At 50.3% G+C, this 24,944-nt stretch overlaps 1 protein-coding gene across 2 annotated transcripts in view; it reads left to right on the plus strand.

Moving 5' to 3' along the window:
- SCARF2 (scavenger receptor class F member 2) overlaps positions 1–24,944 on the plus strand; it is a 107,376-nt gene that overhangs the window by 64,832 nt on the left and 17,600 nt on the right. For both annotated transcript variants that reach the window (XM_073313044.1, XM_073313045.1), the window contains exon 9: positions 20,404–20,525. In XM_073313044.1, the coding sequence (XP_073169145.1) occupies positions 20,404–20,525 (122 nt within the window). The remainder of the gene's footprint in view (positions 1–20,403; positions 20,526–24,944) is intronic.

The following is a 24,944-nucleotide window of genomic DNA, read 5'->3' on the forward strand; positions in this document are numbered from 1 at the left end:
TAACGGGCTCAACCGACCGCACACCCCTTAGTTCCTTCTTTCCGGCCAACTCCAAAAGAGGGGTAGGAGATTGGGTCGTGGAACAGACATGTGCAACAGATCTTGAAGAACAACAGTCACGGAAAGGTTAGTAACTATTTTTTCTTCTTCGAGTGATTGTACATGTCCATTCCACGGTAGGTGACTCCCAAGCAGTAGCATAGGAGGTGGGATCAAAGTTCATGGACATGCTGACTGTAAAACAGCTTGACTGAAACTGGCATCATCCCTAGCTTGTTGAGTAATGGCGTAATGAATAGAAAACTTATGAACCAATGACCAAATTGCGGTTCTGCAAATGTCCTGGATAGGGGCCTGCGTCAGGAATGCTGCTGCTGATGCTTGTGCCCTTGTGGAGTGGGCAGTCAGGATAGCTGGTGGCAGACCATCCACCTGCTCGTAACGTGTGAATGCACAATGAGATCCGAGATGAAATTGTCTCAGCAGAGACGGGAAGGCCTTTCATCCTGTCAGCTACCACTACAAAGAGTTGGGTGGATCTACGGAACAGCTTGGTCCTCTCTATGTAGAACACTGGGGCACATCTAATGTCCAGAATGTGAAGATGTTGCTCCTCCCTATTCGTGTGTGGCTTTGGGTAGAAAACTGGCAGGAAGATTGCCTGATTACTATGAAATGGAGAAAACACCTTTGGAAGGAAGGCAGGGTGAGGATGCAGCTGCACCTTACCCTTAAAGAAGACCGTGCATGGGGGTTCCAACATGAGGGTGTGGATCTCCGAGACCCCTTCTGGCCGAAGTAATGGCCACCAAGAAGGCCACCTTCCATGAAAGGTATGACAATGGGCACATTGCCAGCAGCTCAAATGTGGGACCCATACATTTTGATAAGACCATGGAGGGACAGGTTCTCGTATTTGGGGGTATAGTCTTTCTAGGCCCTTGAGGAAGTGGATGGGCTTCTCATGTGAAAAAACGGACCGATTATCCACCGGGGGATGGAATGCTGAAATCGCTGCAGGGTTGACCTTAATTGATGAAATCACTAAACCCTGCTGTTTCAGGGATAACAAATACTCAAGAACACCCTGCAGAGATGACTGCGTGGGTGAGACTCTGCACTGGGAAGCCCATTTCATTTGGAGAGGTATGTAGCCCTGGTTGAGGGATTCCTGCTACCTAATAAGACTTGGCGAACCTGCTCCAAGCAGGCCAGCTCTGCATTATTTAGCCATGGAACTCCCAGGCCATCAGGTGGAGGGTGCCGAGATTTGGATGGAGCAGTCAGCTGTGGTCCTGGAAGATCAGGTCTTAAAGTAGAGGTAGTAAAATCAGTCACTATGGAAAGGCCTAGCAGTGTGGCAAGCCAGAGCTGATAATGCCAAGCTGGTGCTATGAGAATGACCCTCGCCTGATCCTGCTTGATTTTCAGTAGAACCTTGTGCATGAGCGGGATGGGGGAGGTTTAGATTGGATATTAGGAAAAACTTTTTCGCTATGAGGGTGGTGAAACACTGGAATGCATTACCTAAGGAGGTGGTAGAATCTCCTTCCTTAGAGGTTTTTAAGGTCAGGCTTGACAAAGCTGGGATGATTTAACTGGGAATTGGTCCTGCTTCGAGCAGGGGGTTGGACTAGATGACCTTCTGGGGTCCCTTCCAACCCTGATATTCTGTGATTCTATGATTCTATGGGGGGAGAGCGTAGAGCAGGTGCACTGTCCATAGGAGCAAGAAGGCATCTGTGAGCGAACCTGGGCTGTGGCCACGCAGTGGTGACACTTTCTGTTGTGTCTGGTTGCGAATAGGTCTATCCGGGGAGCCCCCCGCTTCTAGAAAAAGTCCCTCATGATTTCCGGGTGAAGGGACCGCTTGAAGGACCTGCTGAGGCAATCTGCCAGCTCATTTTGTGCTCCTGGAACATGAGAAGCCTCGAGGTGGATTGAGTGGGCTAAGCAGAACTCCCAAAAGATAATTGCTTCCTGACATAGTGGGAAGAGCGAGCCCCTCCCTGACCCAAAAGTCTCAGACAAAAGCAGACTGTTGTAATGGGTGGTCCTTGAGGTGTACTCTCAGCGACGTCATCATCTGAAGTCAGCCTCCTGGGAGGAAGGCTCTGGCCTGGGTGGAGTCAAGCACTGCACTGATAATCTCTATCCTCTGCACTAGAGTGAGAATAGACTTCTGTGCATGTATTAACAGGCCCAGGGCCTGGAAAGTCAACTGAATGAGATGGATGCTGGTCTCTACTTGAGCCCTGAACCTGTCTTTGACTAGCCAGTCATCCAGATACGGGTAGACTTGCACCCTCCATCTTCTCAGGAAGGCCACCACTACACCATGCAGTTTGTGAACCCCCAGGGGGCCCCAACAGGCTGAACAGGAGTACCGTGAATTAGTAATGCACTGGGTTCACAATGAACCTGAGGAACCTTAGAAATATCGAATGTGAAAGTAGGTGTCTCTTATATTGAGGGTGGTGTACCAGTCCCCAGGATCCAGGGAAGGAATAATGGAAGCCAGGGAGACCACAAGGAAATTCAGTTTCTTGAGGTAGCTGTTGAGCAGGCGCAGTTTAGAATAGGTCTGAGACTACTCTTGGCTTTTGGAATTAGGAAATAGCAGGAATAAAACCCCTCCCCTATTAAATCCTATTAACATCTTCCACGGCTTCCCACCTAGAGGAGAGCTTGCACCTCCTGGACTAGAAGTTGCTTGTGAGAGATGGGAAGGGAGAGTGGGGGTGGATAAAAATAAATTGGAGTGTATAACCCGCTTCCACTGTGCTCAGCATCTAGTGGTCTGTGGTGATATGGGACCACACCATGATGAAGTGGGACAGGTGGTCCAAAAATAAAGGGGAAACAGGATCCGGCAACACAGGAACTGGTATAATGTCCACGAGCGTCCCATCAAAAGGTCTGCTCAGAGCCCCCTGGATGTCTGGGCGGGACAGATGTTGCCGCTGAGGTAGACGGGTGGTTGTCGGTGTCTAAAACCCCTGCTCCCTTTCCTTTGCAGGTTGTGACGGGACAGTGCGGTGGAGAAACAGGTGGGCTCCTGAGGCCTGTAGTACTTCCTCAAAGTCATTGGGGTATACAATCCCAGGGACTTGAGGGTCACTCTGGAGTCCTTCAGCCCATGGAGCTTCACATTCGTGTGCTCCAAGAGCAAAACCCCTTTGAAGGGGAGGTCCTGAAGGGTTTGCTGGACCTCAAGTAGGAGACCGGAGGACTGTAGCCGTGAGCTCCTATGCACGGCCATCGCAGAGGCCATGGACCTGGCTGCTGAATCTGCTGCATCCAGGGCAGCTTGCAAGGAGCCCTAGCTATTGACTTCCCCTCCTCCACCAGTGAGGAGAAGTCCTGCCTTGTCTCTTGGGAAAGCAAGTCTTTGAACTTCATATTGAAGTCCCACATATTGAAGTCGTATCTGCCCAGCAGCAGTCCCATGGTAGAGTAAACTTCTCTACTGAAAAGGTCCAGTTTCTTGGACTCTTTTGCTTTAGAAGTCACCCCTTGCAGGCCCTGCCTCTCCCTTTTATTGGCCACGGACAACACCAGACATCCAAGGGGGGAGAATGTATAGGAACTCATAACCTTGGGCAGGCACAAAGTACTTCTTCTTGGCCCTTTTTGAGATGGGGGTATGGAAGTCAGGAGTTTGCCAGAGGGCTTTCACTGGGTCCATAATGCCATCAGTGAGAGGTAGGGCTACTTTTCATAGGGCCGCTGCAGTCACAATGCCAACTAGGCTATGGGAGGAGTCCTTCACTACCTCCGCCTGTAAGCCTGAGTTGGAGACCACTCTCTTCAGCAGCTCCCGGCGGGCCTCGTGGTCGTCTTGAGGAGATGACATGCCTGCCCCTGACACAGTGTCATCTGAGGAGGAGAAGGCCTGCACTGGCAGAGGGCTCCGCTCCTCCTCCCCTTCTGCACCAACAGGATTCCACAGATCTGGATCCTGAAGCTCAGCACTGGCCTCGGTACCAGAGTCTGGATCAGGGGTTGCCTGATGGGATGAAGGAACCCTTCTATCGGAGGCCATTGAACATCTTGAATGGGCCCTGACATCAGGGGAAACCCCCATGAGTTCCAAAATGGCCACTGGCATAGGCCAGTGACCACTCAGCTGAGTGCTCAATAGCACTACTATGCCAGGGTCCACAACAGCTAATGCCTCAGCTCTTAGAGTGCTGTGAATAAGTGGGAATCTTAGCTTCCATTTTAAAAATATATGTTTCTAGCCCTCTGGTTTGAGGTCTTCCTGGGGAGATGCACCCAATGAGTAGTGATGGGAAACTGCACCTCTACTGCTGGACCCATCACTTATGGAGTCCCACAAGGATCAATTCTCATTCTGTTCCTTTTCAATATCAGCATGCAACCGCTAGGTGAAACTGGTCAGACAACATGGACTCAAGGGCCAGCAACATGCAGATGACAGACAGCTCTACCTCTCCTTTGCCACACACAACTACACCACTATCACCAAGATGGCCCAATGCTTGGCTGAGATCCCCTTTTGGAAGAAGAACAGCAGGTTGAAGGTGAATCTGAATGAGACAGAGGTGATGCTGGTGGGCTGAGGGAAGCATTCTGAAGAGCTTGCAGCTACAGTGTAGTCTCTGTTATTTGAAGATACACAGCCACAATTGGTCAATTCAGTCCATACTCTCTGATGCTGAGCTCTCACATAGCTGCACCCACAAGTAAAGCTTTCTATCATCTCCACTTGGCTACGGAACTCCATCCCATTCTGGCGGACGAAGACCTGGCCTCAGTTATTCATGTCTTCGTCGCCTCTCGGCTGGACTACAGCAACGGGCTATACCAGGGCATGAAGCCTTCAGCACTTGAGAAACTCCAGGTAGTTCAGGACACTGCACTCCTTAGCAACACAGGCTTCTGGGAGAACATCAAACCTGTCATTGCCTTCCTACACTGGCTCCCCAGAGAATTTCAGATCCAGTTCAGGATCCCAGTCCTTATTTTCAAAGGGACCAGGGTTTCTAAAAGATCATGTAAAGCTCTGGGACAAAGACCATGGTCAACAACTCTACTCCTCTGATATACTCTCAACAATATGAGTAAAGCTTGTCTGTGTGGGGGCCAGGACCTTCTCTGGGGTCAAGTCAAGACTCTGGAATGAACTCCCTGAGTGTGATGGGATGGATTAGGCCCTGAGGCCTCTGGCTGGAGGCCTTGTGGCCCTGCCACATCTTGCCCCAGGAAAGAGCAGTAGAGAGGTCATCCAAGCTTCCTAGAGTGGCTGTGTGGGAAGCAGCCAGTCAGGGCCCAGCATGCTAGTATAAGGGTATGTCTACACTACGAAATTAGGTCGAATTTATAGAAGTTGTTTTTTTAGAAATCGGTTTTATATATTCAAGTGTGTGTGTCCCCACAGAAAATGCTCTAAGTGCATTAAGTGAATTAACTCGGTGGAGCGCTTCCACAGTACCGAGGCTAGAGTCGACTTCTGGAGTGTTGCACTGTGGGTAGCTATCCCACAGTTCCCACAGTCTCCGCTGCCCATTGGAATTCTGGGTTGAGATCCCAATGCCTGATGGGGCTAAAACATTGCTGCGGGTGGTTCTGGGTACATATCGTCAGGCCCCGTTCCCTCCCTCCCTCCATGAAAGCAAGGGCAGACAATCGTTTCGCGCCTTTTTTCCTGAGTTACCTGTGCAGACGCCATACCACAGCAAGCATGGAGCCCGCTCAGGTAACCGTTACCGTATGTCTCCTGGGTGCTGGCAGACGCGGTACTGCATTGCTACACAGCAGCAGCAACCCCTTGCCTTGTGGCAGTAGACGGTGCGATAGGACTCGTAGCCATCATCGTCATGTCCGAGGTGCTCCTGGCTGCGTCGGCCTGGAGCGCCTGGACAGACATGGGCGCAGGGACTAAATTTGGACTGACTTGATCAAGTCATTCTCTTTAGTCCTGCAGTCTGTCCTATTGAACCATCTTATGGTGAGCAGGCAGCCGATATGGATTGCTAGCAGTTGTATTGTACCATCTTCTGCCAGACAGGCAAGAGATGAGGATGGCTAGCAGTCGTATTGTACCATCTTCTGCCGAGCAGCCCTGAGATGTGGATGGCATGCAGTCCTTCTGCACCGTCTGCTGCCAGCCAAAGATGTAAAAGGTAGATGGAGTGTATCAAAACAAGAAATAGACCAGATTTGTTTAGTACTCATTTGCTTCCCCTCCTCCCCCATCTAGGGGACTCATTCCTCTAGGTCACACTGCAGTCACTCACAGGGAAGGTGCAGCGAGGTAAATCTAGCCACGTATCAATCAGAGGCCAGACTAACCTCCTTGTTCCAATAAGAACAATAACTTAGGTGCACCATTTCTTATTGGAACCCTCCGTGAAGTCCTGCCTGAAATACTCCTTGATGTAAAGCCACCCCCTTTGTTGATTTTAGCTCCCTGAAGCCAACCCTGTAAGCCGTGTTGTCAGTCGCCCCTCCCTCCATCAGAGCAACGGCAGATAATCGTTCCACGCCTTTTTTCTGAGCAGACACCATACCAAGGCAAGCATGGAGGCCGCTCAGCTCACTTTGGCAATTAGGAGCACATTAAACACCACACGCATTATCCAGCAGTATATGCAGCACCAGAATCTGGCAGAGCAATACCGGGCGAGTAGGCGACGTCAGCACGGTCGCGTGAGTGATCAGGACATGAACACAGATTTCTCTGAAAGCATGGGCCCTGCCAATGCATGCATCATGGTGCAGGTTCATGCTGTGGAACGCCGATTCTGGGCTCGGGAAACAAGCACAGACTGGTGGGACCGCATAGTGTTGCAGGTCTGGGACAATTCCCAGTGGCTGCGAAACTTTCGCATGCGTAAGGGCACTTTCATGGAACTTTGTGACTTGCTTTCCCCTGCCCTGAAGTGCATGAATACCAAGATGAGAGCAGCCCTCACACCGGTCAGTTGGGAATCAATTTGGAGTGGGCAAATCTACTGTGGGGGCTGCTGTGATGCAAGTAGCCCACGCAATCAAAGATCTGCTGATATCAAGGGTAGTGACCCTGGGAAACGTGCAGGTCATAGTGGATGGCTTTGCTGTAATGGGATTTCCTAACTGTGGTGGGGCCATAGACGGAACCCATATCCCTATCTTGGCACCGGAGCACCAAGCTGGCAAGTACATAAACCGCAAGGGGTACTTTTCAATAGTGCTGCAAGCTCTGGTGGATCACAAGGGACGTTTCACCAACATCAATGTGGGATGGCCGGGAAAGGTACATGACGCTCGCATCTTCAGGAACTCTGGTCTGTTTCAAAAGCTGCAGGAAGGGACTTTATTCCCAGACCAGAAAATAACTGTTGGGGATGTTGAAATGCCTATAGTTATCCTTGGGGACCCAGCCTACCCCTTAATGCCATGGCTCATGAAGCCGTACACAGGCAGCCTGGACAGTAGTCAGGAGCTGTTCAACTACAGGCTGAGCAAGTGCAGAATGGTGGTAGAATGTGCATTTGGACGTTTAAAGGCGCGCTGGCGCAGTTTACTGACTCGCTTAGACCTCAGCGAAACCAATATTACCACTGTTATTACTGCTCGCTGTGTGCTCCACAATATCTGTGAAAGTAAGGGGGAGATGTTTATGGCAGGGTGGGAGGTTGAGGCAAATCGCCTGGCTGCTGGTTACGCGCAGCCAGACACCAGGGCGGTTAGAAGAGCACAGGAGGGCGCGGTATGCGTCAGAGAAGCTTTGAAAACCAGTTTCATGACTGGCCAGGCTACGGTGTGAAAGTTCTTTGTTTCTCCTTGATGAAACCCCCCGCCTCTTGGTTCACTCTACTTCCCTGTAAGCTAACCACCCTCCCCTCCTCCCTTCAATCACCGCTTGCAGAGGCAATAAAGTCATTGTTGCTTCACATTCATGCATTCTTTATTCATTCATCACACAAATAGGGGGATGACTACCAAGGTAGCCCAGGAGGGGTGGTGGAGGAGGGAAGGAAAATGCCACACAGCACTGTAAGCACAGCACTTTAAAAGTTTACAACTTTAAAATTTATTGAATGCCAGCCTTCTTTTCTTTGGGCAATCCTCTGTGGCGGAGTGGCTGGTTGGCCGGTGGGCCCCCCCCCCACTGCGTTCTTGGGCGTCTGGGTGTGGAGGCTATGGAACTTGGGGAGGAGGGCAGTTGGTTACACAGGGGCTGTAGTGGCAGTCTGTGCTCCAGCTGCCTTTGCTGCAGCTCAACCATACACTGGAGCATACTGGTTTGATCCTCCAGCAGCCTCAGCATTGAATCCTGCCTCCTCTCATCACGCTGCCACCACATTTGAGCTCAGCCCTGTCTTCAGCCCGCTACTTACTCTCTTCAGCCCGCCACCTCTCCTCCCGGTCATTTTGTGCTTTCCTGCACTCTGACATTATTTGCCTCCACGCATTCGTCTGTGCTCTGTCAGTGTGGGAGGACAGCCTGAGCTCAGAGAACATTTCATCGCGAGTGCGTTTTTTTTTCTTTCTAATCTTCACTAGCCTCTGGGAAGGAGAAGATCCTGTGATCATTGAAACTCATGCAGCTGGTGGAGAGAAAAAAAAAAGGGGACAGCAGTATTTAAAAAGACACATTTTATAAAACAGTGGCTACACTCTTTCAGGGTAAACCTTGCTGTTAACATTACATACATAGCAGATGTGCTTTCGTTACAAGGTCGCATTTTGCCTCCCCCCACCGTGTGGCTACCCCCTCAACCCTCCCCCCTCCCCGTGGCTAACAGTGGGGAACATTTCTGTTCAGCCGCAGGCAAACAGCCCAGCAGGAACGGGCTCCTCTGAGTGTCCCCTGAAGAAAAGCACCCTATTTCAACCAGGTGACCATGAATGATATCTCACTCCTGAGGATAACACAGAGAGATAAAGAACGGATGTTGTCTGAACACCAGCAAACATACACTGCAATGCTTTGTTGTACAATGATTCCCGAGTACGTGTTACTGGCCTGGAGCGGTAAAGTGTCCTACCATGAAGGATGCAATAAGGCTGCCCTCCCCAGAAACCTTTTGCAAAGGCTTTGGGAGTACATCCAGGAGAGCCGTGAATGCCAGGGCAAATTAATCCTTTCACATGCTTGCTTTTAAACCATGTATAGTATTTTAAAAGGTACACTCACCGGAGGTCCCTTCTCCACTTGCTGGGTCCAGGAGGCAGCCTTGTGTGGGTTCGGGGGGTCCTGGCTCCAGGTCCAGGGTGAGAAACAGTTCCTGGCTGTCGGGCAAACTGGTTTCTCTGCTTGCTTGCTGTGAGCTATTTACAACCTCATCATCATCATCTTCTTCATCCCCAAAACCTGCTTCCGTGTTGCCTCCATCTCCATTGAAGGAGTCAAACAACACGGCTGGGGTAGTGGTGGCTGAACCCCCCAAAATGGCATGCAGCTTATCATAGAAGTGGCATGCTTGGGGCTCTGACCCGGAGCGGCCGTTCGCCCCTCTGGTTTTCTGGTAGGCTTGCCTCAGCTCCTTAAGTTTCACGCGGCTCTGCTTCGAATCCCTGTTATGGCCTCTGTCCTTCATGCCCTGGGAGATTTTGACAAAGGTTTTGGCATTTCAAAAACTGGAACGGAGTTCTGATAGCATGGATTCCTCTCCCCATACAGCGATCAGATCCCGTACCTCCCGTTCAGTCCATGCTGGAGCTCTTTTGCGATTCTGGGACTCCATCATGGTCACCTGCAGCTTGCCACGCTGGCCAAACAGGAAATGAGATTCAAAAGTTGCAGGCCTTTTCCTGTCTACCTGGCCAGTGCATCTGAGTTGAGAGTGCTGTCCAGAGCGGTCACAATGGAGCACTCTGGGATAGCTCCCGGAGGCCAATACCGTTGAATTGTGTCCACAGTACCCCAAATTCGACCCAGCAAGGCCGATTTAAGCGCTAATCCACTTGTCAGGGGTGGAGTACGGAAATCGATTTTAAGAGCCCTTTAAGTCGAAATAAAGGGCTTCATCGTGTGGACTGGTGCAGGTTTACATCGATTTAACGCTGCTAAATTCGACCTAAAGTCTTAGTGTAGACCAGGGCTAAGAAGAGCTGCAAGGCAAGAGTGAGTTCAGTACCTTTCTAGACCTGGAGGAGAGTGGAGGGTGTGCCCAGCTGGCTGAGAGAGCTACAGGACCTTGGACATAGCAGTGCTGGCAGAGGCTGAGGGGAATGTGAAAGAGCTCCGGGCTGGCTGCTGAGACTCCACCAGGACAAGGCCCTCAGATAAGGCCATGAAGGGTTTGCTGGACCTCAAGTGAGAGACCGGAGGACTGTAGCCACGAGCTCCTATGCACGGCCTTCACGGAGGCCCTCAGGTAAGGGTGAAGAAATGTGCTAGGGCAATGGGAAAGTGGCCCAAGGAATTGTAGCAGCTGTGTAGTTTATTTAAAGGGACATGGCGAATGGCTGCTATCTATAGGGTCCCTGGTCTGGGTCCCAGAGCAGAGTGTGGGCTCAGGTCCTTTCCCCCCATCTCCCAGCCACTGGGAAAGTGGTCTGGTCGTTGAGATACCCCAGAAGGGGAACTGAACTGTAGTGGCCCAGTTGGAGAGCTGCAGCCAGAAAGGCCTGAGAGGGCGAAGACATTGTCTCCAGAGGGACAGCTTGAGAGAGATGTTACAGAGGGCACTGAGAGCGGCCCCTGTTGGACTTGTTAGTTTGCTTTTACCTCCGGCTGAGTCACGGAAGACCCACCACAAACAGAGAGAGAGCACATGCACACAGCCAGGGGGAATTCACCCATTACACTCAGGAGCATCACAAACATCACCACTTTCTGCTCCATGTGCAAAGTGCATTTCTTTGGCTTTGCCTTCTTTAGCATCTACACAGAGCAACAGTATACTTATAATAATAACAATTAATAAAAGGAGACAACCTACCAAAGCAAGACACTCCACTGGAACTGCTTCTCCCTCTGTGGAGAGGATGAGAAAACAAACAACATGGAACAGATCTATTAGTTACGTTGCTTAATGTATTACTGGAAGATGCTCAGATGCTATGGTGATGGACATGGTACAAAACCTATATAGAACATAACAGCCCTCATGGCTGCAGAGGTAAGTGTCAAGCTTTCTGGAGTGGCTGGAGAGTGAGTACCAACCTGTTAAGAAGCAGGGCACAGACCCCAAATTGGCTGTGAGTTCTGTACTTAGATTTCACCAACCTAATATGAACTGTGAACTCGAGCATTATAACAGCCTTAACATGGAGTCACAGACAGTCCCATTGGGTACTCTGATCTGGCTACCCAGGTAAGCTTGCATTTGTGATAGCTGGTCCCTTATACCAAAAATCACAACAATATTCAGGTTTCACAGTAGCAGCCGTGTTAGTCTGTATCCGTAAAAAGAAAAGGAGTACTTGTGGCACCTTAGAGACTAACAAATTTATTAGAGCATAAGCTTTCGTGAGCTACAGCTGACTTCAACAGATGCATACAGTGGAAAATACAGTGGGGAGGTTTTATATACACAGAGAACATGAAACAATGGGTGTTACCATACAGACTGTAACAACAGTGATCAGGAAAGGTGAGCTATTACCAGCAGGAGAGCGAGGGGGGGGGGGGCCCTTTTGTAGTGATAATCAAGGTGGGCCATTTCCAGCACTTTACAAGAACAGTAGGAGGGGAAATAAACAAGGGGAAATAGTTTTACTTTGTGTAATGACACATCCACTCCCAGTCTTTATTCAAGCCTAAGTTAATTGTATCCAGTTTGCAAATTAATTCCAATTCAGCAGTCTCTCGCTGGAGTCTGTTTTTAGTTTATTTGTTGAAGAATTGCCACTTTTAGGACTGTAATCGAGTGACCAAAGAGATTGAAGTGTTCTCCGACTGGTTTTTGAATGTTATAATTCTTGACGTCTGATTTGTGTCCATTTATTCTTTTATGTAGAGACTGTCCAGTTTGGCCAATGTACATGGCAGAGGGGCATTGCTGGCACATGATGGCATATATCACATTGGTAGATGCGCAGATGAACGAGCCTCTGATAGTGTGGCTGATGTGATTAGGCCCTATGATGTTGTCCCCTGAATAGATATGTGGACACAGTTGGCAAGGGGCTTTGTTGCAAGGATAGGTTTCTGGGTTAGTGTTTTTGTTGTGTGGTGTATGGCTGCTGGTGAGTATTTGCTTCAGGCTGGGGGGCTGTCTGTAAGCAAGGACTGGCCTGTCTCCCAAGATCTGTGAGAGTGATGGGTCATCCTTCAGGATAGGTTGTAGAACCTTGATGATGCGATGGAAAGGTTTTAGTTGGGGGCTGAAGGTGACAGCTAGTGGTGTTCTGTTATTTTCTTCGTTGGGCCTGTCCTGTTGGGCCTAACTTCTGGATACTCTTCTGGCTGTGTCAATCTGTTTCTTCACTTCAGCAGGTGGGTATTGTAGTTGTAAGAATGCTTGATAAAGATCTTGTAGGTGTTTGTCTCTGGGGGTTGGAGCAAATGCGGTTGTATCATAGAGCTTGGCTGTAGACAATGGATCGTGTGGTGTGGTCTGGATGAAAGCTGGAGGCAAGTAGGTAAGTATAGCGGTCAGTAGGTTTCTGGTATAGGGTGGTGTTTATGTGACCATCACTTATTAGCACCGTAGTGTCCAGGAAGTGGATCTCTTGTGTGGACTGGTCCAGGCTGAGGTTGATGGTTACTCCCAGTCCCAAAGGACTGGTCGATTACCCCAGGTCAATTGCACTTTAGATCTCACACCAAAAGACAATGATTGTAGCCAATCCTATAATAAATTATCTAAAGATTTATCAGCTGAGAAAAAGAAATGAGTCATTTGCAACGTTAAAGCAGATAAACATACACCCACAGGTGAGTTACAGTCTTAGCTTCCAAAAGTTGATAGGAGCTGCTGTAATATGCAAGCTTTATATGTCTTTTAGGGCTAACCCAGACTAAGCAGCTGGGAATCCCTTGCTTATGCTTAGAAATCTTGTCCTCCCAAAGTCATAGAGACAGTTTCTTCTTGTCAGGGATTTCCCCCCGCCCCTCCCAACCCTCCCAAAGCTGAAGCTGATGGGACGAATTCATGCTCTCGTTTCCTCTTCATGGGTAATGGAGAGGAGGAATGCAGTTAACAAAGTCTTTGTTCTTTGATGTTTCACAATGGTTCATTTGGTTTCTGGGCCTTCTTGGTGGGCAGGACCTAACACCTTGTGTAGGAAACCAGCATTGTACATTGATTAATGCTTCTTTCCTGTTTGATGACTTACACAATTACAGAGGATGACAATGCGAACATGTAATGTCATGTTATAACAAAGGCTATAGATGTTGTGAGATTAATACACATAAAGCCTAAACACCAAGCACATGTGTATAACTCTAATACACAGGTGAGCCTGAGTGGTTCCAGGTGTGTATTTGTCATTGTTCAATTGAGGCCTAGGGGCCTTGGTGTGAGCTAGCACCTGCTCCGCCAGCATCACAGTAAGCTTGAAAGCATGATTCCTAAAGACTCAGAAACCAGAAGCAAAGAAACAGAGCCACCGTTTATTATTTTTAAAAATCTCATTATTTGGGGGGCCTGACTCATGATTTTTGAACACTTGTGGTCAGTGATGCTGATGGCTGCAGCAAGCTGTTCTCCTGGAATTGCCAGGTACCTTATGGTTCCTAACGTGCTTTGAACATCATGCCGGCCCTGCCCGGCACTGATTCATAAATTACAGAGTCAGAGGGACCGTTGTGATCACCTAGTCTGACCTCCCCATAACACATGGTGTGGGAAATTTTTCACACCTGAGCCATTCTTTTTAGGTGGCAAATCTGAGGAACTGTCCCAGATTGAGGGGTCAATGGAGGAGGTTTTGGAACAAATCAATAAATGAATAAGTCACCAGGACCAGATAGTATTCACCCAGGAATTCTGAAGGAACTCAGATATGAAATTGCAGAACTAACAACTGTGGTATGTACACTATTGCTTAAATCAGCTTTTGTACCAGATGACTGGACGATAGCTAATGTAACACCAGTTTTTAAAAAAGGCTCCAGAGACAATCCTGGCAGTTACAGGCCAGTAAACCTAACTTCAGTACCAGGCAAATTGATTGAAACTATAGTAAAGAACAGAATTATGCTATGTAGAGGAAGAGTCAGCATGGCTTTTATTATGCCCCAGCCTTTGTTAACCTGAGTAGAGATTCCACAGACACTTCAGCCAGTGCTTTATCTAAACTTTACTGGTTTAGATAAAGCACTGAAACAAGTTTATTAACTGGAGAAAGATGGATTATAAATAATAAAACCATAAACGTCAGAATTGGTTACAAAAGAAATTGAAGATAAACATGAAAGCTATTGCAAAAGTCTCTCTGGTGACTTCAGAAAGATTGGAAGGGCCTCAGTCCATAGTCAAAATACTCTATTTAGTTATAAATCCACAATCCAGAGAACTGGAGCAGGAATGAGGCAAAATGGAGATGTCTCGGGTGTCTTTTATATCCTCTACTATGTTCATGAAAATTTACTGTCCCAAACAAAGCCCACAGCCCCTGCATATGGAAAGTTACTGACAAAGATGGAGTCCGAGGTGACATGTCCACATCCCACGCCCTTACATGTTTTGCTGAATCACAGGAGTGACCATTGGCTCTTGTCTGTCGGAGGCATCCTCAGGAAGAGCTATCTAGAGAGTTGACAGGTTTCAGACTGGTAGCCGTGGTAGTCTGTATCAGCAAAAACAACGAGGAGTCCTTGTGGAACCTTAGAGACTAACAAATTTATTTGGGCATAAGCTTTTGTGGGCTAAAACCTAGTTCATCAGAGAGTTGATTCTTCTTAATGGCCCATCAAGCTTAAATAGTCCAGTCACAAAAGGCTGGCGAGACTGGATGTAAATTACCTTGTGGGTGTCACCCCAAGAGTAAACACATTTGAGATACAAATACATAGCCAATACTCATAACTTCAGATATAGTTATGATACATGGATTTAACCAGGATAATCATACTTGACAGAGTGTAACTTTTCCATTGACACCTTACATGATATACTTGTATCATAATTTAGTGCAATTGTACAACAGGGATAGCAACAATGATTTACATGGTCATCTTCAATCATACAGCATCGGACACAAGATTCATGGTAAAACTGTGAGTTTGCAACACTGCCTCTTCCCTCAGTTTGGAAGCAAGTTCATTATCTGCAGTGTTTTTACTGTTGTATTTGTTAGATTTGCTGTTCACTCAGCTTGGACACCAAAACTAGACTGGTGGGCTTCACTTTGTGGGTCTCCTGCGGGAGTCCCATATTGTTGGGTTTGGATTGCAAACACTTTAGGGCAGGGGTCAGCAGCCTTTCAGAAGCGGTGTGCCGAGTCTTCATTTATTCACTTTAATTTAAGGTTTCACGTACCAGTAATACAGTTTAACGTTTCTTAGAAGGTCTCTCGCTATAAGTCTATATATTATATAACTAAACTATTGTCGTTTGTAAAGTAAACTAGGTTTTCAAAATGTTTAAGAAGCTTCATTTAAAATTAAATTAAAATGCTGATCTTACACCGCCGGCCCACTCAGCCCGCTGCCGGCCTGGGGTTCCGTTCACCTAGGCCGGCAGCAGGCTGAGCGGGGCTAGCGGCCGGGACCCCAGGCCGGCAGTGGGCTGAGCGGCTTAGCCTGCTGCCGGTCTGGGGTTCCATCCGCCGGCTCCTGCCAGCCAGAGTCCCGGATGCCAGCCCCGCTCAACCTGCTGCCGGTCTGGGATCCCGGCCCTGCCCACATAGAGTGGGCACCTACCTTCTCCCTGGTTCTAGCCCATTCTCTTCCTCTCTCTTTGCATTGAGCTGAGGGTGGGAGTGCACTGAGCACAGGGCTGGGGGTGAAGGAGCAGGCTGGGGCTTGGGGTGCAGGGTCTGGCCAGGAGTTAGAATGAGGGAGGGGGCTCAGGGTTGGGGCAGGAGGTTTGGGTGTGGAGTACTTACCTGGGCAGCTCACCTTCGGTGCAAGGGGTGCAGGTGGGAATGTGTGGGGGGTGCAGGAGCTCCCGTTTGGTGCTCAGGGTGGGGGTGGGAATGTGGGGGGTGCAAGAGTCAGGGTATGGGGTATGGGGGGGCTGGGTATGTGTGGGGGGTGTAGGAGTCAGGGCAGAGGGCTGAGGGCATGAGAGGAGGGTGCAGGAGTTGGGGTGGGGGGGCTGGGTATGTGTGGGGGGTGCTGGAGTCAGGGCTGGGTGGGTGTGGGGGTTGCAGGGGTCAGGGCAGAGGGCTGGGAGGGTATGTGGGGGATGCAGGGGTCAGGACAGACGGCTGGGGGCACATGAGGAGGGTGCAGGAGTCAGGGCATGGGGTGTGGGGGGGCTGGAGTCAGGGCTGGGTGGGTGTGGCGGGTGCAGGGGTCAGGGCAGAGGGCTGGGAGGGTATGTGGGGGATGCAGGGGTCAGGACAGATGGCTGGGGGCACATGAGGAGGGTGCAGGAGTCAGGGCATGGGGTGTGGGGGGGCTGGGTATGTGTGGGGGTGCTGGAGTCAGGGCTGGGTGGGTGTGGGGGGTGCAGGGGTCAGGGCAGAGGCCTGGGAGTGTGTGGGGGGGTGCAGGGGTCAGGACAGGGCTGGGGGCACGTGAGGAGGGTGCAGGAGTCAGGCCATGGGGTGTGGGGGGGCTGGGTATGTGTGGGGGTGCTGGAGTCAGGGCTGGGTGGGTGTGGGGGGTGCAGGGGTCAGGGCAGAGGGCTGGGAGGGTATGTGGGGGATGCAGGGGTCAGGACAGACGGCTGGGGGCACATGAGGAGGGTGCAGAAGTCAGGGCATGGGGTGTGGGGAGGCTGGGTATGTGTGGGGGTGCTGGAGTCAGGGCTGGGTGGATGTGGGGGGTGCAGGGGTCAGGGCAGAGGGCTGGGGGTGTGGGCTGGGGTCATGGGGGTGCTCCCAGCCCCCTGCCCCGAGCGGCTCACGGCAGGGGCCTGGGGGGGATATGCCCTGATTCCACCCTCCTTCCCCAAGGCCCTATCCCCACCTCTTCTCCGCCTCCTCCCTGAGCAGCAAGCATGCTGTGGCTCCGCTTCTCCCCGCAAGGGCCAACAGCTGATAGCAGCAGCAGGGAGGGAGAGGAGGAGGGGCAGGAACCCAGCACACGATGAGGCAGGGGGAGCTTGCCTGCCCTGCAGCAGCAGCCGGCAGGACCAAGCTTTTTCACCCTGCCTTGGGGACGAGGAGAAGAGCGGGTCGGGGCGGGCAGGATTTTTCATGGCACGCTGCTGCCTGCCGGGGTCCTGGCCTGGGTTCACCAGTGGGCTGAGCGGGGCCAGCGGCTGGGACCTGGCAGGCAGCAGCATGCCATTAAAAATCGGCTCACGTGCCGTCTTTGGCACGCGTGCCATAGGTTGCCAACCCCTGCTTTAGGGAAACCCTTGCCTGCCCACCCACCTGCCCAGAATACCCTTCCCCCCTAAAATCTATATTTTATAACATTTTTATTAGTGTGACAGATCTGAGATCTTGGAAGCATGGACCGGTATATTGAGATGTGCACCAGGCTTATTCATAAACATGTATATCTCTAAGAGTTCTTTGTGTCTTTGGGAACTAGGAATTGTATTCTACCTCCATGGGGACAGGTTACAGAGCTTCATGGAGGAACTAAAATCAGTGTGGGGAGGGGTTATTAGTGCAAATGCCCGGACAGGTGAACAACTCCAGAGAAGTCCCACCCCAGCCCCTGGGGGAATTGTGTAGACTGGATCAGATCCAGCAGACAAAGAACAGGCCCTCATTTGGTTCCTCAAATTGACAGGAGATTGCAACCCTGGTGGAAGGGTTGAAAGGCCTGGAACCTGCCAGGGTCTCCATGTGGAAGACTGGTGACACCTGGGAAGCTGGCATTCATGTAGACTGTGTATTGTGCTATGATGGGGATCCTCTGCAATGGTTTTGTCCTAAATAAAAGTGCTGTGCTCTGTGAAAGCTGGTTGCTCATTGGTAGCCCTGTTTTAGTCCCAGGGAGAGGACACCTGCTTGGATAGTCACTGTGAATTGCATGGGGACTGCAGCTTAAAACCCCAATGTGAAGGTCCTTACCCATAGAGAGATGACAGGTGGAGGCCTGAGATGTAAAGTGGGGCCCATGAGTAGACCATAGACGGGGGCAGAGTGCAGCTAACCCCAGAACTGTGACATAGAGGATAAAAGGGTTTTCTACACAAAATCAGACTGTAGGATGATGGTGATTTATTACTGCTATAGTGCCTAGAAGGGACTGGGGCCCCTTGGGGTTGGACTCTGTACACACAACTAAAACAAATACAGTCTTTTCCCCCTGGGAGCTCATAGCATGAGCCATGGCCTGGCCAAGTGTCTCATTATGGGGTGCAATCCAGACCAGTAAGGGGCTGTGTCACCACCTGCCCTGCAACTTTGGGTGCCTCATAATGCTTGGCAGCTCACAAACAGCCTAACAACATGCAGGTCACACCCTGAATGTCTGAGCATAGCTGGAGCCCTGGGCCAACAAATCTGGCCCCAGCAGCCTGTCAGCCTCACTCCAGTCACAGTGACTTCCACCAGCCTCAGTTACTACTAGCAGGGTGACCCCAACACACTCTAAATCCTGAATTTTCTCCAAAACATGTGCTCTGCACTGTCCAACCCTTTCCTGGACAGTTCAGATATTAAAGGTCTGTTGCCCTTGTAAGGGGTCAAGATTCAATGGCTTGCTACTCTAACAGGAGTGACAAAACAGTTCAGTTTAAACACAACACTGGATTATTTCCATTAAAAATAAAACAAGTTGGTTTTAAGTGGGTACAGGTATAAGGTATTAAAAGTCAGAAATGGTTACAAGAGAAATAAAGATAAAATGCTGCCTAGTAGCTAAAACTTAACAAGCTAGATTTGGTGCAAGATAAAATCCTTACCCAGGGTCCTAGCAATATGGCTAGCCAAATTCTCAGGCATAGGTGGTGCTAGCCCATTGGGGCCCCTAAGCAGGAATATTCCCCCAATAATAATTAATAAATAAAAAGCAAATAGGGTGGGGGGGCCCTTGAGCTGCTTGGGGCCCTAGCGATTGCTTCATTTGCTTATGCCTTGCACCAGCTGTGTTCTCCGGCCAGGATCTCTTCCCAAAGTCAAAAGGCTGTTTCCTTTGTCTTCTTAGGTGAAAGAGAGAGAGAACATGTGGTGTTTTGCTCCTCACTTTTATAGTCCAGTCACCCCTTGAAATGGATTTTCCTGAGGGTTACTCCTAGATAATGTTCATTCCAGTTGTGAGGACAGAGACATGGAGTCTAGTGGTGAAAGAGGTTCCATGTTGTCTGTTGTTTGTTAAAATGCTGATGGATCTGTTCTTGCCCTGATTCGTTGCCAAAGAATGGCCACTTAACAGGTGATTGCCAGTCAACTTTGATGACACCTGGCTAGAGATGTCAACTTGTCCTTCATCTTTGAGAAACTGGCTTACCCCCACCCCAGACTTGTCTGATAAAGGCATTATAGTTATAATTTCAGTTTATGTTTATAGTGCTTAATATGTATTTTATACACACATTACACAACAATATTGATGATCAGTGGGTCATTGGTTTTTAAATGATACTTCACAAGACATATTTTGTACAAAGATTATTACAATAGTGTGTAGGGTGTGAATACAGGGGTGCTTTCGAGAAGCAGCTCTCCGGATGATGCAGCTGAGGCAGAGTCAGTGCAGTAATAAGAAATTCGATTACCTGCCATTGTCGCTTTGAATGGGATTGGTGAGCCCAGCCTGGATTGTAGCATAGAGGCTGGAGGCCTACTGTGAGGTCAGGAATGGTGGATAATGAGAGGGGACATGGTGGCAGAGAGAAACAAGTGGGAAGAGATTTCCTATAACCCCCAGCAGGCTGGTCTCTGAGGATACAGGTACCAGCACCATTAACAAGCTTTGTAGAGGCCAGTAAATTACTGAGCCTCAGGTACCCAGCAGGTCAGAATCGCACTCAGGAATAGATTTACTGCCCCAAGGGCAGGGCTGAGCTGCGGCAAGCGCAGATGCCAACACATGTGACTCACTGTCCAGCCCCAGGCTGCTCATGGCCAAGATCGTAAGCCCATGCCTAGTCTGGCACCTTGCTGGCAGACTGCTCCCCCTGGGGACCCTGCACCAGGCTGAGGTGGTGCTGTGCCCATGTTCCCATTCTGCTCAGCTCTCTGGAGACCTAGGGTCTTCTCTGGACAAATTAACCCACCTTCACCATGCAGTTAGCTTTGGGGCTCCCAGCATTCGCTCTATGCCCAGGCGTGGCCCGTCTAAAACGTCTCCAGCGACGCGCTTGTAATGAGGCCCCGGCATGTATCTGTTGTGCTCACTGTACGTAGCCCTGCAGGCCTGGCGCAGCGGCACCCACTTATGCTCTGCCAGCTCTCTGACTGATGCACGGTATTTTCTTACAGTGCGAACCAGGACCCAGCAGCAAGCAAGAAATCGCCAGGGCGCTTGTGTGGCCGGTTCAGTCGAATTAGCATGAAACTCCCCCGAATTCCTCTGCATCGCCAGAAACTGCCTAAAGTTGTCGGTAAGGTGGTAGGGCTCATTAACTGCTCTGGTGTGTATTTTCCAGCCCCTAACCCAGCTGTGGAAGGAGCAGAAGGCTCTAACCTAGACAACACACTATCCCACAAGGCTAGCAACAAGAAAATCAACAGCCAAGGGGCCCTCGGCAATCAACAACCAAGTATCCATCTCAACTCTATTGCCTGCTGCTCATCGTACACCCACCCTGTGCTGCACAGGAAACTTCACTGTCCTGCTGCAAGGACCTATTGACCCCCTGACGCCAGCTGCCATGGGGCCCAAATGTGGAATGTGTGCCCTTCTAAACCTAGATTATGCTGTAGTTGCTGTTGTAATGTCTGAATGCATGGTATGTATATGTTGAAGGAGGTGTAATGTGTGTTTGTTGTGTTGCAATGGATAAACTGATTGGGTTGTATGTGGTGTTGGATGTAAGGTATGCATGTGCGATGTTGTACGGTTGTGTTGTGCTGTGTATGGTTGTGTGTGTTTCAGAGTATTCCCCTTCTGTACTCTGTGCAAAGTCCCTGCACCTCTGTTTCAGTCTGTAGAAAAGAGTGCAGGGCTATGTGTATGCAATGAGGGCAATGAGAGCAGCGAGTTTTGCAGTGGGGTTGCAGGGCTGTGTGTAGCCATGAGAGCAGTGAGTTTTGCGGTGGGGCTGGAGAGCTGTTTGTACAGGGCTGTGAGGAGTGGGATTGCAGGGCTGTGTGTAGCCATGAGAGCAGTGAGTTTTGCAATGGGGTTGCAGGGCTGTGTGGAGCAGTGAATATTGCAGTGCGGTTGCAGGGTCGAGTGTAGCAGTGAGCAGTGGGATTGCAGGACCATGTGGCGCAGTGAGCTTTGCATTTGGTTGCAGGGCTGTGTATAGCAATGTGGGGAGTTTTCAACAAGTCTTTAGTTTCTTCTTGGAGGTTGCTTGCTGATGCCTTAGCTGTTCTCTGTCCTGGCTCATGTTGTTGCTGGTGGGTTAAAACCTTCCTGCTGCCACAGTGTGGTGGTTCATTTATGAATCTCCTGCTGTTTCCATTGTGTGTCATGTGTGATGTGGTGGGAGACGCAAAGAAGTGCAAATTGTACATTGGAATGTGCTGTTCTTTGACAATAGTGAGGTCTTGTTTAGAATTCAAATTCTCCAAATACAGACTGGGCTGTTAGAGAAACACCTTGTTCATGTTAAAGATGAAGATCCTGCTCAGCCACACAGAGGGTGGAGGTGGAAGAAGCTCTGCTCTGGATGTCCATGCAGGGCTTACCCAACCAAAATCTGGAGCAGGAGAGATGGCAGTATCTGCACACCCATCATCCAGTGTGCAAGAATCATGAGATGGACTTAAAAACCACAGGATTTTTTAAAATAAATGTTTATTTGCCTTCTGGTGTTTGAGCCTTGAAGGGTCACGTTTTTCTCCACAACCCTGACAGCTTTCACATTACACCTTGCTGATGGAACATGTGTATAATGAGCGATGCAAAGTGTATGTGCCCAGACACTATCCTAGCTGCCAAGTTTTGGGCAGCTTCATGTGACACTTAGTGCAAATTATTCAGTGAGCTTTGCACTGCTCCTTGTACCCATGTTCCAGTAGCAAGGTGTAATATGAAAGCTGCCACGGCTGAGGAGAACATGTGGCATTAATCTTTGTTAATGCAAGGTGAGATTCCCCTGTAATCACCTGACTCCAGGAGCTAGGGCTTTTAGGAAAACACCGACTATTATGAGATTTGCAATAAAATTGTGATAGCAGGTAGCATTGCTAAAGGCACCTAGAACCTCCAGTTACTCCAGTGCCCCCAGGAACTGCCATCACACATTGCAGGAACCCCAGCACCCACCCAACTGCCCACCAGATACCCCCCAGATTCCCCCACCTGCAAACCCATGCACTCACCTACCCCAGCCTCTCCCAGAGGTCCCAGCACCAACCCATCTATCCCCCTGCGATCCTCTCCAGAACCCACTCACCTGCTCCAACCACAGCTGCCACAGTCTGTGAAACTCAAGGCCATGTCCCTGTCACTGTCTGGAAGTGTATGGTCACATGCAAATTATTTGGAAGTCTGCCAAAGAGCTCACTGAATAATTTGCACTAAGTGTCCCATGGAGCTGCCCGCAGCTAGGGTAGCATCTGGGCGCAACAACCGGCTGTTCGCACACATCCCTGTGGTGGGAACGCCGTTCTGGACCTTTGCACTGTTTCTTGTATCCCTGTTCCACCCTGGAACCTCCTTTAAAGGGGCATATTTCTTATCATCCCCCTGCTGTACAAAGGAGCTAGAGTGCAGCGGGGATAGGCTGGCTGAGAGGTGATGCCATGGCAGTCTTACCTGCAATGCATTTGGGTTGGTTTGTAATAACTGAGTGATTGCCCCTGTGCTGTAGTTGGGGTATAACTTCCTCCCCTGGCCCCGCACTGCAAAAGAACTGAGCCGTCCCATTCCCATCCCATCCTCAGTTCCCCCAAAGCCCAGGGCACTCAGGTGCCAGCTCTTAATAAGAGCCGGCGGCATGTGAACCTCGCTGCTCCCCTCCAATGCAGGCGGCTGTGCCGATTGCTGTTCCCCTGAGATGCTGTGTTCTCGCGGTGTAGCTCAAGCTCTGGGGCTGTGGCTGGGAGCCAAGGGAACCAGAGCAGGACCGTTACTCCTGAAACGATAACAAATGCTGTGTTTATGGGAGCGAGTGGAGCAGGCCTTTCTGGAAGAGAGGCGGCTCCGCTGGGGAAGGATGAATGGAGCTGTGTGCGCTTCCTGGAGCAGGCTGCAAATCAGATGTTTGTGTAAACAGGGAGACAGAGGGAGAATTCCCCTTGGGCCCTGGCTGTATGAAAGGCTGCTTCTTATGGCTGAGCGTCACTCGCCTATTCTGCAGGTATTGCCCCAGGCTGACTAGAACGGCTCCTCCCGACCTGTCAAGGGCAGAGTCCCCACTATCTCTTTGGATGGACCTCAGAGGCTAGTGGTCTTTAATTATCTGAGCTGCAATGCACTGTTACAGGAAGCTTCCTGTGCACTACAGCAAGGCTGGCTCCTCAGGGCCTGCAGAGCAAAAGGCCAAGGAGCCATGATCGGCTCTCTCACACGCCCTCCCGCTAAGGCGAGGGGAAGGCAGGCAGCCGCAGAGACTGTTTGTGTTGCCAGGGGGCTGTTAGTTCATTGGAATGAAATGCTTTGGTCACAGGCTGCTCTGTTTGCCTTGGCTCGCAGACCTTGCCATGTGGTCTTCTTCTTATCCTGGCTTTGGAGTGGGCTGGAGGCCGATCCCCCCCACAGCTCCTCAGCAGGATGAAGGGGAAGCGCCAGGAGTAGAAGTGCAGCCTGTCGGGAGGACAGGCAAACCCGCCCTCCCATTTGGGAATCTGGCTTCAGCCCCTCGAGGAACTGGGCAGAAGCACAAATTTAGTCTGAGGCTTGGGAGCTCCGGGAGAGGCTGGGCACTAAACCAGCCCTGGCTCCCGAACCCCACTGGGATTTTGAACACAGCCCAAGCAATGCCAGTTCGTGGGCCTGCAGGATCCAGTTGTGCCTCTTGCCAGATCCAGCTTCGTGCTGTTCTTCATCCACATGAGCGGAGAAGGGCAGAGCCTGTGTCAGTCAGGGAAAGGCCGAGGGTCCGATCCGAGCTGTCTGTAGCCATTTTCACCTATGCACAGGAGTGCAAAGCACTCCTATTGTGGTGCAGTAACATTTTACTTCTACTCTGCATGGGAGTGAATGAGTCCACAGGGCCCAGCCAGAGAAAATATAGTGATTCTAGTAGGGCAGGAGCTAGTGAACAGGAGCAGCGAACAGGAGGTTTCTGAGTTAGTTCTCCAGGTGAAGGAGGCAAGACGACGGGACCCTTGGAGTGAGTTTGTTGTCTGCGAGTTTGCTTGCCACGGGCCTGCTTGATTGAGGTTTATAGTGTGATCTGTCTGGGGGGCTGTGTGCTGAGCCTAGTGCTCTGCTAGGCTCGGCTGAGAGCTTCCTGACCAGGCTCTAGCCTGCTTCCTTTGATCCCCTTTAAGATCCCGACAAAGGGGTGGGGCTCATTGAGGGAGAACAAGGATTTAAAAAGCCAGCTCCTAAGCGAGCAGAGGAGCTAGCAAATAGGAGCAGCAAACAGTGGAGTTTTGCAGGGGTGTTTAGAGATGGAACATAGGAGCCAGATTTGCCTAACATTCTCTAAACTTGGGCCAATAGCCCCGGCCCTCCAAAGAAACACACACAGAGATCTAACAAACAAACAACCAAAAACCCTGCAGGAGTAAAGAGAATGCAGACAGAAGTCCAGCAGCAGAGTGGGGGCCATGCAGGTTATTGCACTGAATGCAGTATGTAGGATTGCCTGCCTTGTGGGCCGGTGGCTTAGGTGTGTGTTCAATGTAAGCAGCAACTGGCCCTCAGAGACACAGTATGGGCTCTGGAGACCAGAGTGACT

This window comes from Lepidochelys kempii, chromosome 15 (genome assembly GCF_965140265.1).
Source record: "Lepidochelys kempii isolate rLepKem1 chromosome 15, rLepKem1.hap2, whole genome shotgun sequence".
Lineage (NCBI taxonomy): Eukaryota > Metazoa > Chordata > Testudines > Cheloniidae > Lepidochelys > Lepidochelys kempii.